This window comes from Clytia hemisphaerica, unplaced genomic scaffold, assembly GCF_902728285.1.
Source record: "Clytia hemisphaerica strain Z4C2 unplaced genomic scaffold, Clytia hemisphaerica genome assembly, whole genome shotgun sequence".
Classification (NCBI taxonomy): domain Eukaryota; kingdom Metazoa; phylum Cnidaria; class Hydrozoa; order Leptothecata; family Clytiidae; genus Clytia; species Clytia hemisphaerica.
Window position 1 is genome coordinate 16,242 of NW_027104064.1, and position 14,490 is coordinate 30,731.

Genomic DNA, 14,490 nt, shown 5'->3' on the forward strand with positions numbered 1-14,490 from the left:
TCTGACACAGGACTTGGGAGAGAAAAGATAAGGGGACAAAAGTGACCCCTCCGAAGAGTGCAAAAAGTGGTAATAGTGCAATTAACGATAATTGCACTCCTCTAAACCAATCAGATTCGAGTAATTTTGCACGGCTGACGATTACCTCTATTATTATTGTACATGTAATCATTCTGATCTATGTGTCTTCTACTAAACCTCGACATATTTTCTGAGAATTCCTTCATAAGAAGGCGATCAATATTTTCCTGAGAATTTCCTTCATAAGAAGGCTGAACATTTTTCAAAGCATTTGTTACTATCAGAAATCTTGACATTTTCAAGGATATTTTAAGATTATACCTCTGTTTTCTGATTCTTGACTATGAACTTGTCCAAATGATCGGGATAGCTCGAAACCCGGGGGGGGGGGTACTAGGATTTGGGTGTCGGGTATGTGCGTGCCAGACCTCTGGACCCTTACCCTTAGAGAGACTGAATTTTGGTGAAAGGTGACCCTTAGAGAGACTCAGTGTAAAAAACCACCCTAGAGGACTTTTTCACAAAAAATTTCTATAATGGGCCAAAGAAATTCGATTTTAAAAGAATTTCTCCAATTTTCGAAAAATTTCTCTAATTTTTGAAAATTTTCTCACTTTTTAAAAAAATGTTCTCACTTTTTTGACTTTTCACTTTTCTTTGACCAGTTTGTGAAAAAACCGACCCTTAGAGAGACTGATTTTGACTTTTGTTGTTTTGGTAACCCTTAGAGAGACTTTGGGAGGGTGAAAAACCCTACCCTTAAGGCACGCACATACCCAGCACCCATTTTTGCCTAAGTACCCCCCCCCCGGGCTCGGAAATCTACCTTCTCTGTAGGGTGTACGTATATATATCTAGTTTATTCGGACGCAGCAAAAGTAAAGTAAGTACGCACGCGTGAACATTTTTAGAACCTCGGCGGCCCTCTGGAAACGAAACAACCATCAACATCATGAATATTTTTGGCGAGCAAGTTGCTACGTGAAGCAACAAAAGCCCCTTCGGGAATGACACACAAATGATTTTAAAGCGCGTTAAAGTACGTTTGGACAGTAGTGTTTAAACTCTGATATTTAACATGAGACTTCAGACCTTAGGATCTTAGGATCTAAAAGCTCAAAATTTGCACCAATAAGGCTTGGAATATAGCCTAGAAGCCATCGAACCCCTCTAGAATCGAAATATTCGATGAAAGAAAGTGAGAGTGATAAAATAGAAATTCTGGTCCGAACTTAAATTCTGAAAAACGTCAAAATACACTAAAATCTCAATATGTTTCGACAATTGTAGATAAATTTTCTTAAGAGGAGGAATTTACTGGATCCCTCTAAAATCGAAACAATGTAATTTATAATGCTACAAAAGAGATTGCGTGTAATGAAATACTTAAGGTTTGAGAAACTTTGAACGGTGTAGTAATTAATCCTATAGGACAAATTTTTTTAACCATGCAATTCATAATTAACAAAAGAAAACAAAAAAGTATACAATTCGTAATAATTAGTATTAGTTAAAATGCACAAACACCCCCTTTATCAACTATCCGTATCACCATTGCCTTATCCAAAATATCGACACAACAATCGAACACCATTTAAACTAGTATCGTCGTCACTCCCTTGGTAACTTTCGATCTGTGTTTGAAGACCAACAATTTTATAGCCAGCAGGACAGTAAGTGCTTTGTGTCCATGAACCCCAACCACCTTCACCGCTTTTGTACCACTGATTGTTATCTCGACATATCAAACGAATGGCATTGGTCGAAGTATCGTCATCAGACCCCTGAAAATTCATTATAAAATAAGATTTATTTCTTACAAGGTAATTTTAGCACGTGGGAGGGGTTGGGATTTGAATAAATATTTTGATAAGAAGAGTAGAAGGATCTATGTAATCAACTTTATTGAGGAGGTGTAATGGTATATCAACTGTGAAAATAACAACTCACTAAGAAGAACTTTTAAACAGGGGTAAATTTGGTTTCTTGGGCTCTTGGGAAACCGAAATTATTGACTGCTGAACATTTAAAAGCCTTAAAATGATATCTTGATTCTTCAAAGATGAGATAAGTTACAGAAGTCCAATGTGTATTACCTGGTAGCTTTCATCTTTTAGCATTCCACCGTAAAATCCATTAATACATTTTTGTGACTCGGCTCGCCAAGTTCCCCAATTGGTGTATCCACTTTTGATGGTAGTGCCAACATCATTGTTACATCTTAAAGAGATCGCATTTAATGCCGTGTCATCGTCACCTGGGATAAAAAGAAACATTCATTGAACAAAGAGAAAAAATTGAAAGTGAGTATCTAGCTATAGTTAGTTAGCAAATTTCAATCTCTCTATCCCGAGTTGTAACTGTTCTAAGACAAGATGCAAAATACATGTATTTATAGAACCCCGCCAGTTTATAAGAGAATTTGACCTGAGAACCAATTTATAATCCGAGGTAATTTTGTTTATTTAAGTGAATTAGTAAATTAATTTCAAGAACGACAATGATGAAAATTATACTTGGTAGGAACTGAAGAGATTTAACAAAACCATGCCATGAAATTCTCGGAAACAACTTTTTACGAAAGATTCTATACCTCCTTGGTAGCTTTCAATATTTGTTTGTAGCTTGACAACCCAGGTTCCTTTTGGGCAATACTCCCATGAACGCCAACTGCCCCATGAACCAGTGTTGTAGCTTAAAACTAAAAAATATATATTTTTAGTGATAGATAGATGGTAGAACTGTAGCTAGTAGAATTGAAATTAAAAGTGTATTTGTTCGAACGGTGTATTACCCTTTGTCAGGGAAGCATGAAGATTTCAATTTGGCACATTTCTTTAGTTTCGGTCGTTTTGCCAGAACATCCATGACACGTGCGTGTTCGTTTGGCTGTCTTTGAACAATGCTGACATGACCAACTTGACCAAGCTGGTAAAAGAATACAAGATAAAGAGAAATCAGTTCCCAATTTTCTTGGAGACAGTAAGAGTGGAAGGATAATAGTTATACTTTGCTTAAAAAACTTGCCAAAAAGTCTAGTTATAGTCTATATAAGAACAAGTTAAGAACATTGTAAGGCTTCGTGGACTCTTAAACACCCAATTTCTTTTAGGAAAATGGACAATAGTACTCAAAAAATGGTGAAAAAAAAACATATTAAGAACTTTTTTAAGCTTAAAACTCAAAAAGTTGATACCATCCGAAGGCTTCAAAGTTTTTGGACGTTCATATAAAAAAATCATGAAATCATAATACAGTCTTAAAATTCAGACGTCAGGAAAGTTCAGGGAAACCTTAGAGGCAAAAGCTGATCTACTGTAGAAAACAAATTTTCAATTTCTGCAATATCAATTCACATCTAGATTTCGAAGTTACTTAGGTGAAAACCTTTTGATATAAACATACGTACCTCGGCAATAATGCGATTCGGTAGGGCCTCCAACACAATCAGTATCTGATGGACATTGATCATCATATCCACATCCGTTTCTTTCGCTACATTCACTACCATACATCGATACACAGAAATTGAAATACAACGGTACAAACCATTTACGAATACCTTCTGCTGATACTTGCAATCCATCATCCAAATACTTCTTCTTGAATAAATTAATGATGGGTGATAATTGATATTTCAAAGGAACTGATTTGAAATCTTGTTGTGCCCAAGTGTAGATGTCTTTCTCGGGTGGAGCACCTTTTGACATGATTGAGCTGACAATGGTCGATCCTTGCTCATTGTATAAGCGTTTTTCATCGGTTGACGAACATCCTTCTTTATCTTGCTCGACTTGGATTCCAAATATTTTACTGCCTCTCACATACTCACATTTTTTTATTTTTTCGCCATCGAATTTCTTTTTTGTTGAACTTGAGAAGACGGTTCTGTGGACGATTTCCCCACCGAATGATGTTTTGATTGAGAAATGGGTTCCGTAATGCCGAATGAAGGATTTGAAGATTCGAAGTTGAGTGTTTTTATCAGCACCACTTGCTTGGTGTAGTTCTTTGATTGATTTCTTGAATGGTTCCATAAGAGGTGGAATCGAAGAAAACGTATGGATAATAACTTCGTAAAGCTGGCATTTCGCAAATGAAGTCGCTACTAAACTTTTCTTTTCACTGAACAAACCCTGCATTGATTGGAAATCGTTTGATTTTCCCCAAGCTCTAGTGAAAGGTTCTGGGATTTTTTTGGTAGCCGATATGCTTGCCCCCTTAATGTCAATGCCAGCTGTAACTTCAGTTTCAGTTCCAACTTGTAGATCGACTCCAGATTTGGATGTTTCACGCATGAATTTCCTAAAACAAATTATAAACGATTAGACCAAGTATTTAGAGGAATTGTGACAATGCTTAAACTATAGGCTTTCTCTTAGAAGAGCAATTCCCTAAGTATAAAAAAACTTTTGCAAACAGGAAAAAAGAAAATTCTATTCCTAGTTCGTGCTCGCAAAAAGCTATCTAAAAGAATGAAAAATATTGTCACCATACAAGTCCTTAGAAATACCAAATATCAGCTTATTTTAGCCATTTTAGCCTACATTAATCCTATAGTCAAAGATAAGGCGTTAACGAGATTCCATATATGTTTTTACTTCCATCCAATTATTTTTGTTAAAAGAAATGTAAATTTTTACGAATGATTCGTGCGAAATTTTGGTCGTGAATTTCACTGTTTTTAGACCTCGCAAAAGTTTCTGGGTTGGGAAGGTTTGTTCATTTAAAGTGGCTTTTAGCCAAAACATGAGAATTTTTCACTATTAGTCCCATAAATAAAGAGAAAGACAAGAAAAAATTAGAGGCAAATAAAACCAAGCCACTCACCTGTATTCTTTTGAGGTAGAAGAAATATCAGTTGTCATTTTCGTGTCACAGTACACTTCATTGTCGTATGTGAAAGCTGAATGAAGTTCATATCGATGTTCTGCATTCTTCACAGTTGGTACGAAGATTTGTTGTCTGAAGCCTGGATCCTTACCATTGCTAAATGGATTACCAGTCATAATATCGTAACCTTTGAGCGCTGAATTCATATTATCAAAGGGTAACCAATTTGGACTGCAATCATCACCAGTACACTTGGTGTTGACACCAAGGAGAGAGAGAAGCAACACGATCATTGAAATATAATGTTTCATCTTGAGTGAGCCCCTATCTTATGATTTTTTGAAATTAATTGAATAATGTTAACAATATTAGTTTAGAAATTATCTGATGCTTTTTGGAAAATTTTACCCCATATTTATATCAAACCAAAAAACGCATTAACAGCAAAAAATAATCCTACTAAAAGCATCACCCCAATTAATTGCTACTCTTTGTGTCATTTATGGTGATATATGACTTCCATCTGATTATTCGTGAAAGTATTTTCCCCTCATTTATTTGATTGGAAGCAGAAAAGCACATAGGGGAGTACTTATTGTTACAAAAATAACGTCACCCATCATATATTTCCTTTTGCGAATGCTCAAGAGTGAAAAAGTGTACAGTATATGGCCCCCAAAACAGAGACGGCCCCCAAAACGGAGGTTTTCATTAAAATGAAGATTCTGACTTGTAGATTTATCAGAATTCAACGATTTGTGTTTATTTTGAAAAAATGATGGTTATATTTAAAAACGAGCATGTTTTTGCTGGTTTGAGACGGATTCAAAATAACATATTTGCGTCTAAAGGAAATATTTTAACACCAAAATTAGATAAAAATTGCATATAACTCACTCTAGCTCCTTGGATATTGAAAACCCGGGGGGGGTACTACCCTTGTCGACCGACGGGGGTGCTCCGCTGAGGTTCGAAAAATGGACCCTACGTGGGACTCGAAATTTGCGAAAAAAGTGACCCTGAATGGGACTGAAATTCCAAAATTTTCTCAAATTTTCTACTTTTTCCCCAAATTTTCCAAAAAAAAGGCACCCTACGAGGGACTGATTTTTTCTATTTTGGTGTTTTTGCGACCCTACCTGGGACTCGTGGAGGTTAGAAAAGGTACCCTGACCAGTCATCATCTTGCTTATCATTTTGTTTGTTTGAGAATCATTTGATTTGACAGCATGATTCTATATGAGAAAAAGCATCGAATCAAATGAGCAATGATACATTTTTTTCGGACAGAAACATTTCGATCAAACTTTACTTTTTTTTCGATTCGTTTTGTATTTCAATTCAAATTGTTTGTTTTTGAAAATTTCTTTTCAGTTTGGATGTTCGAAAATCTTGAAATATTTAGATACTCCATCGTTAAAAACAAGGTTAATGATTTTTGGGGGCGTGGGGTAATGAAAAATTTTATCAAATAATTTATGCCTCTTACCATATTTCAAAACATGTCAAAATTCAGCAAAGATGAGGAACCCTTCATGAAACCGGAAAAACCAAAAATTTCGACAAGAGTGAAAAGTGTAGGATTAAAGGAGTGGACGCTATAGTCTAAAATTTACACCCTGCTCAAAAGTAGATATACTAGATTACCAGCTCGCAAAGTTAATTATCGATGCTATAATCATTTTGTCGAGAATATTTTTTTGACAGATCTATCTTTACAAATGACATCGTCAAGTATCAATGAAATTAAGGATTTCGAAAACTATTTTTTCGATGTTTTAGATGTTTCAGTATGTTGAGTATGCACCTCGAAAAACAAGGATGATTCGTGGGAATGAAAAACCCCACGTAAAAACAGGACCCTTCGTAAACCCATCATGAAAAGGTCCAGACTTCGTAACATCTATTATCGATCCAACAGTTTTTCAGATACGCGTCTATCACAAACAACGAAACTATGTTTGTAACTTAAATCGAAAAATTAAGAAAATCTATTTCAAAGCGGTTGCCTCAAATCCCGAAAACTCTGGACAAAATTTTTGGAAAATACGCAAGCCCTTTTTTTCGGATAATCACATCGTTCCGGCAAAGATTATCTTAGTTGACAAAGATGAAATTGTAGATAGTGATATTCCTACTGCTGAACTTTTAAATAATTACTTTACTGGCATATCCAAGACATTGGATATTTGCGAATGGCCGCAATACACTGAGTAGATCTTTGGGGATCCGGTCCTCAATGCTATTGTAAGATATTTAGACCACCCTTTTTGCAATCGCAAAAGCCCTTGCTGAAGTTATTTTGAAACTCAATATCGATATGCAAGATATTCTACACTGGTTTAAGACCAATGGGCTTCTTGCTAATTCAGGCAAGTTTTAAGTTATGTTTCTCGGTAGATTTGAACCTATACATAGTGTTACTATATATAATATCAAAGCCAAAGTTAAAAACCAGGTTAATCTATTAGTTATCCTTGTTGATGACAAACTACACTTTAGAACGATGGAAAGATTCGGCAAAATCCAGTTACAGTTAGGGACTATTTCCAACCAAATCTCAAGCTACCTGTTCCTAGCACATAAATTTCACCCAAAAAAACTATGCACAGGTCCAAACGGGTATTATTTGAAGACTTTGAGCTATCAAGGCGTTATTAAATCATCCTGTACACATTTTTTCTACCTTTCTTAGAAAAATGGTTGATCGGGCGGATGAATATGGCACACGAAATCGGTCAATAGAGAGGTCTGCGAATCAGAACATCACGATAATTGTTTGCTCCGGCGGGGAAAGTTTATTCACATTTCCTTATTTTATCGAACTTTTTAAGTCTGACGTGTTTTAGCCCCAAAACGAGGCTAAAACTTTGGGGCAGCCTAGAGACTTCAAAAATGGTCGGATTTGGCTGAAATTTTGCACACTTTTTTCTTGGTAGGAGGGGGTAATTTTTTCATAACAAGCTTACACATTTCATGTGGCTTTTCTTATCTACTTCGTGCTATACAAAGCGTAACAAGCGACGACCTACACCAATCATTATTAGCTTTCGGTGATCAGTTCTTTCAAAGCATCTTTAACATGGGTTTGTTTGCTTGTAATGGAAAGGATTTATTCTTCTAATAAAAATCAACTTTATAAGAACACTAGCCTATTCATAAGTCGTCAACCAATATGTGTTGTCTTTCTCTAAAAGCCAATTTTACTCGGAAAAGAAAGTTATAAATCCTTATATTTATGAAATTCTTATAAAGATAATGTTTGTAAGAAAAATAACAAACTTAGTTTAAATTTAGGAAAATCCCTATTTCTTTCGATAGAACCGTTTCAGAAAGCCAATTCCGATTAAGAATAAATTTTATCTCCTTATCTTCCTTTAGATTAGATGGCTCACAGTCGAATATTTCGCCTTTTAATTTGATATTGTAAGGAAGAAATAAGAAAAGAAATGGAAGCTAAAGTAAACTTTACAATCAGTGTCAAAATATATTTAAATTTAATCACAATTTTAGTACTTCCACTCTATTTCATTGGATACTTCAATAAAATATTTTGACTTGTAGATCGAGCCATGAAAAAGAATTTGATAGTTTTCTCATAAACTAGTCCATGTATTTCGTCCATGTAAAAGTAAAGACAGCCAATAGGTTTTTATTTTATTCCACTGTAAAAATTGCAATTCATATCTACAAAATCAATAAAGTTTACATAGGTGCAACTGTCTCGAGTTGAGGTTCTATCCAAGATCTCACTATAATATATTTTTCTCAGCCTATACCAATAAAAAAATAGATATCCAAACCTCGTGCCTTACTTTGGTATCTAACCATCTGTTAAAATTTATCGATTTTTAAGTTATTGAAATTCAAAAATAGATGCTTCAAAGGAAAAACAGATACACTCGTATGGAGTTTTTGATTTGATTCTTATAAAGTAGTTGCTTATAATAAAAATAAAAATGTTCATATTGTGCGCCAGCCCTTGTTTACTTTGTAAGATCCAATTACCGAGGGGTATAAACCATTCTATCAAGAGTTATTTACTTAATTCTTATAAAGTAGATGCTTATAATAAAAATGAATACGCTCATATTGTACACCATTCCTTTTTTACTTTGTTAGTATATCACTGTCTATCAAGAGTTATTGATTTGATTCTTATAAAGTAGATGCATATAATAAAAATGAATATGCTCCATATTGTGCACCGTTCCTTTATAACTTTGTAAGAACTAAATACCGAAAGGTATACCACGGTCTATCAAGAGTTATTGATTTGTTTCTTATAAAGGTAATGCCCCGGGGGGTACTACCCTTGTCGACCGACGGGGGTGCTCCGCTGAGGTTCGAAAAATGGACCCTACGTGTGACTCGAAATTTGCGAAAAAAGTGACCCTGAATGGGACTGAAATTCCAAAATTTTCTCAAATTTTCTACTTTTTCCCCAAATTTTCCAAAATAAGGCACCCTACGAGGGACTGATTTTTCTATTTTGGTGTTTTTGCGACCCTACCTGGGACTCGTGGAGGTTATAAAGGTACCCTGACCAGCGGAGCATCCCCGTAACCCATCTTGCCCTAGTACCCCCCCCCCCCCCGGGGGTAATGCTTATAGGAAAAGCCAAATTCAGCAAATTCCCAATCGTCGCTACTTGGAAAAAATGTTATTGATTTAATTCTCATAAAACTGTTTCTTATAGGAAAAACAAAAATCACCAAGCATAGTCAAAGAACAAAACGATTGAATACTTAATATTAAAATCAAGCAAATTAAAAGAAAATTCCCCGAAAAAATCCTAAGTCCTAAAGATCGGGTTTTACATATCAGTGCAGAAATTTAATTACATATTTGCGCAGCTCGAAATTACATAACTGCGCAAAATAATTACATATTTGCGCAGAATTTAGTTCGTTCCCGCCAAAATTTCTTTTTTCCGCCATCCGCCAAATTAAATTCCCGCCAAATTAAACTTTTTAAAATTATGATCTCTTTTAAGGTGTTTTTGCATTTTTGCCATTTTAAGGATAATTTTTTCAGCAATCGCCAAATTAAATTCCCGTTTCAATTTAGTTTTTTCGTCCATCCGCCAAATTAAATTCCCTCTAAAAAACTTTTTCTGCCATCCGCCAAATTAAATTAACATTTCTTCCTTTAAGGTACATATAGCTGCGCAAAATTATTACATATCTGCGCAGAAATTACATAATATCTGCGCATAACATTAAAACAAAATTTAATATTTCGAAGATTCATTTTTGAAATCTTGTTGACTTGAAAATCTTCTGGTGTTTTAGCCCTCTCAATCCGGTATTCTGCCTTAGTTTAAAAATAATTTTGCAGCGTGTGTTTATTTTGACGAATGACTATAAAGAGTAGTTATTCAGTCACAACTTAACCATCAGATTTATCCAAGTGACTGAATCAAACTAGCTTAGATTTCTAGGCTATATAAAGAGTAGCCCAAATGTCTAGGCTGTAAACGATTTTTTTATTTTGATCTTTTGATTTTGATAATTTTTCAACAGAATAACGGAAAGTTAGTGCGTAACCTTAATGAGATTATTATATAAAACATCCACTCGTCTTACACTTCCCAGATGACAATATAATCATATATTCATCATATATCATCTTGTCAAGTGAAAACCAATCTCCGCATAGTCAAGAAAAAAACATCATATTTTCATGAATTTTCGGCCAACTGATCATTTTCATCATAAAAAAGGATTTACAGGGTGTCCAAAAAAAAAAGTATCGAGTCCATCCTTTGGGCTTTACAGAAATATGTGGAAAATCCATCACAATTTTTAATGACATACTTAAACCATCAATGATCTATCAGATGACCTTTGATCAGCAGTGGGAAAGTACCTTGCGAAAGTACCTTCTCTGCGAAACTTGATTGTGATTGTTTCATCTCATCCAGACAACACGCACAACATCCATCATAGACCGGAAATAAGGTTTTCCCGATTTAGATGACTTCTTCTCTTCGTTATGATATTGCACCATCAAGTGAAGTCTTTTTCTCTATTAATTCTTCGAAAATTTCCCTCTTTTTCCCTAATTCTGCTGAATTAGCCTCTTTTTCAAAACCTTTCTATCCAGGACATGTTTATTCCAACCCCCCCCCCGCTCCACTTATTCAAAATTCCCCGTTTATTAGGTGGCCGAGAGAAAGTGAATAAGTCTGCATTGTGAAAGAACTAAAAAATTTAAATCTAAATTTTTCATCATCAAAATTAATCAATACGTGTCACGTAGAGCTGACTAAAGAATAAAGTGTCAAGCATCGTTTATTTTCGATTTTCATTATTCTTATGCCAAAATTTTCACCAAAAAATTAATCTACATTCGGCGCACATTTGCAAAAGTTTTATGTCAATGTTGGGATAAAATCTCCAAAAGTTATCAAAAATCTACTTTCAGGGAGGCGCCTCTCCTCCCCAGCGAAAAGATCACTATTTCGTATCGAAATCCAAAATGAAATCTATTTCTATTAGAAAAGGGTATAGCCATCCAAATAAACGCACATTTTAATACTTTTGTAAACATTTTAATCGATCTTCATTTATTAAATGGGTATAATTCCAAGCAACATCCAGTTAATAAATGCATAGTTTGTTCGTGTTCAAGGATATCATTTCTAGTGAGTGGAGTACCACAGATTGCTAGTCAACTGGATGTTGAACCAACAACTGGCATCCGATTATTATGATGTTGGACAGTTCGTTTTGTGGCCATCTCTGTCTCGTCATTCACTGTTGTAATGTATTCTGTGTGACGCATACCGAATGAGAAACTAGGCCCAGTCTTCTTATTAATCCAAACCTGTGAAGAGAAATAATACAATTCTTTATCATTTTAAAATTCAAAACTTTAAGAGAAGCTTTTTTCTTCTAAGCTTTGATTTAGCACAATCGTATGCGAAGAAATTTTTCCAGATTTTATATTGATAAAAAAAGAAATGTTCCAAGTCCATGTTAATCCATGATGGGACAGGTGAGAATGCTTTTAATACACAAGAACCGTCCGTGGCAAATTTGAAGAAAACACTACTTCAGCCTTTCTTTTTTAACAAACTTTGCCTACAATCTGAAAAAGTCGGAAAACTATTGAGATAGAATAAGCGAAAAAGACATTGTTACCTTCTCAGGGGAGTAAGCTCCTGGACCAGGAAGTGCAGTTTTCTCAGAAATGATTTCATGTCTCCCTTTGATGGAATATGCTGGTCCCTTGGCAAGATTAATATTGGGATGGCATGGTGCATATGTTCCCGGGCCAGGTGTCTGTAAGAAAAGAAATTGCAAATCAGTTGAAATTGATATTTGGTAGTAGGATAATCAAGTATTAAAGGAAGAAAAATGATGGAAAGATTCATGCCAGTTAAAAATATTTGGATTTGAGTAATTTATTATACGTGTCAGTCTCTCTAACGATGCAGCTTTACACAATCATACATTTTCCTAGACAATAAGAATGGTGAAAAGAACGGCTGATAATAAATGACGCGAAAGCTATCGAATACTACCTTCCTGCTATTTAGAAAAAATAGTGAATAAAATCAAATCACTCAATACCTTTTGTAGATCTTCGTAACATCCTCCAATCTTGGGTCGACCGCAAATTGAATACGACGGCGCCGATGGGCCATTCACTTGTTTGGCACCAAACATTGATGGAAGGGTATAAGTATTCGGTGCCGGAGATTTATCTGATTTCGAACCCATGAATCGGCCACCGAAAGAATAACTTGGCGCCTTCTTTTTGTGGGGAATAGCAAACTTTTCCGGACTGTACTGACCGGGTGAAGGTGTATTGTTAGCCATCTTTTCCGGTTGTCTTCCGTATAAAGAATAAGCCGGTGCAGCCACCTTTCCGACACGTGTTATGAATTGTGGGATGATGTAAGCGGGTCCTGGAGAACAACTTTCATGCTGGAAATAAAAGTAAAAGCTTTCAGAATAAAATGTTACAAGAACTGTATGCGCGGAATGTCAGTTGAGGATTTTGATACGAATGTATAACGTCTGTTGCCTTGATATACATCTTTAGCTCGACAAACGTGAGAGCGATTGCAAATATTATCCATACTAAGGAGAAGATCGACCGCAACTTCATCCCAAGTTTGTTACAAAGTACGGTATAGTTTTCAAAAAATAACAAGCAAAATGAGAAAAACGATTGAGGATATGAACGTGAAGCTAATGCTACACTGATTTGTTTTCCACGCTCAAATGAATCTTTGAATGAATATAAGTAAGAATTAAAGCTAACAGAATGAAAAAAAAAAAAAAAAAAAAAACATACGTTAACGGTAAACCGTTTCCCGAAACTGAAAGCTGGCATCTTCTTTTTAGTACCATCGTGATTTTTATAACCTGTTGCTCCCGGTAATTTGTATTTTGCTGGTCCAGGTCCACGAAGTTTGGCGGCAATCAAAAGGCCGTCATTTCCATTGTTATTGGTCGATGAGTTAGCGGTAGAAGCCATTGTTCAAGTGTTTATAGTGTGTAGTTTAAAGAAAGAGAAAAGATTGTAAGGAATGAGATAGTAGCAAGATGATGGTGAGTTGCCGACAAGGTTTGGTTGATGTTTGCTTGTAGAGGAAATTTGTTGTAGAACTGTGTTTTGTGGCAAATTTTTGACGTCAATTTTATTAAGTTTATTATTTGACGTCAGTTTTTACACATAAGCTCAAATTGAACCAAAATGTCATAGAAACACAATACGATTTTAGTTTCGAACTAGAATAGAATTCGTTTTTATCTACAACATTAGAAAAAAGGTTTCTGCCAAATGACGTAAATATTCGCGGAGCTCAAATTAGCAAAACCAAAAATAGACTGGTGTCAGTTTAATAATTATCATTCTTATAGTCACAACGTGGATAGGCCCTTCCTACCTAACTTTTACAGCGATTATACAAAAAAAATTAAAAGAGCAAAAAAGTAGAATTTCAGTACCAACCAAAAAGAAAAACCCTTTATTGCGTTCAGAACCTGTCCCAGGTAATTCTCTCTTGAAAATCCATCATTTTTTACAGTATAAAAAATAATACGAGACGTTTAAACTGTCCATGTCTCAATTCGTAAACAACTGATTTTAGCGACGAAGCCACCAAATCATTACTTTTGGTTTTTGAGTAAATGAAGGTATGTATCTTCATTTACCATACCACTACCTGGAGTGAGTATTATCCAATGTAAACAACTTTACATTTATGGCCAACCAAACTGATAAAACATCAATCAAATCAAGAACGAAGCAAGGCGCCAGCAACGCTTAAATCTGCTCAATTTTCGTCAAACTTAACATCCATCCTCGCTATTCATTCTATCTATTGTAATAATTCCATGTCATATAAGAGAATTTTCCGATCGTCACTAACAGCGCAAATAGGTAATAGATTGTGCCATGAATGTCCTGTACCAACTTTCGTTTCGGTTGAAATTACAACCTAAGATGAAGGACAAAAGATTTAATCAATGCTAAGGCAAGTAGAACTTATTTAAGGGGAGGGGAAGTATTGACATTGTGAATGAACCTGTTACCACCCTTTAAATAATTTGAACGTATGGACAAACTCCGGAGAGGGGGATCATATCAAAAATGCTTTCAGGGTGATTTTACTAC

At 35.2% G+C, this 14,490-nt stretch overlaps 3 protein-coding genes across 3 annotated transcripts; all 3 read right to left on the minus strand.

Moving 5' to 3' along the window:
* Positions 1–1,440: 1,440 nt before the first annotated feature.
* Positions 1,441–2,719, minus strand: LOC136812469 (vitelline membrane outer layer protein 1-like). The gene is made up of 3 exons (XM_067068969.1): positions 2,615–2,719; positions 2,118–2,278; positions 1,441–1,805 (listed from the first exon to the last, which is right to left on the minus strand). Exons 2-3 carry the CDS (start codon positions 2,139–2,141, stop codon positions 1,581–1,583), a joined length of 249 nt encoding a protein of 82 aa, XP_066925070.1. The 5' UTR covers positions 2,142–2,278; positions 2,615–2,719; the 3' UTR covers positions 1,441–1,580.
* Positions 2,720–2,821: 102 nt separating this feature from the next.
* LOC136812471 (uncharacterized) lies at positions 2,822–5,203 on the minus strand. The gene is made up of 3 exons (XM_067068971.1): positions 4,852–5,203; positions 3,431–4,326; positions 2,822–2,949 (listed from the first exon to the last, which is right to left on the minus strand). Exons 1-3 carry the CDS (start codon positions 5,163–5,165, stop codon positions 2,822–2,824), a joined length of 1,338 nt encoding a protein of 445 aa, XP_066925072.1. The 5' UTR covers positions 5,166–5,203.
* Positions 5,204–11,394: 6,191 nt separating this feature from the next.
* Positions 11,395–14,314, minus strand: LOC136812473 (ciliary microtubule associated protein 1A-like; the record flags this gene model as incomplete). The annotated part of the gene is given in 4 exon segments (XM_067068973.1): positions 11,395–11,685; positions 12,003–12,143; positions 12,435–12,791; positions 13,165–14,314. Coding segments are annotated over 4 exon segments (837 nt in total). The 3' UTR covers positions 11,395–11,529.
* Positions 14,315–14,490: the final 176 nt, after the last annotated feature.

Excerpts from the sequence above, each read along its gene's own strand:
- LOC136812469 (XM_067068969.1), bottom strand. The coding sequence starts at position 2,141 with ATGCTAAAAGATGAAAGCTACCAG. Across the intron at positions 1,806-2,117 it reads TAAAAGATGAAAGCTACCAG|GGGTCTGATGACGATACTTC; the intron begins GTAATACACATT and ends ATGAATTTTCAG.
- LOC136812471 (XM_067068971.1), bottom strand. The coding sequence starts at position 5,165 with ATGAAACATTATATTTCAATGATCGTGTTGCTTCTCTCTCTCCTTGGT. Across the intron at positions 4,327-4,851 it reads TCTACCTCAAAAGAATACAG|GAAATTCATGCGTGAAACAT; the intron begins GTGAGTGGCTTG and ends AATTTGTTTTAG. Across the intron at positions 2,950-3,430 it reads CGAATCGCATTATTGCCGAG|CTTGGTCAAGTTGGTCATGT; the intron begins GTACGTATGTTT and ends TTCTTTTACCAG.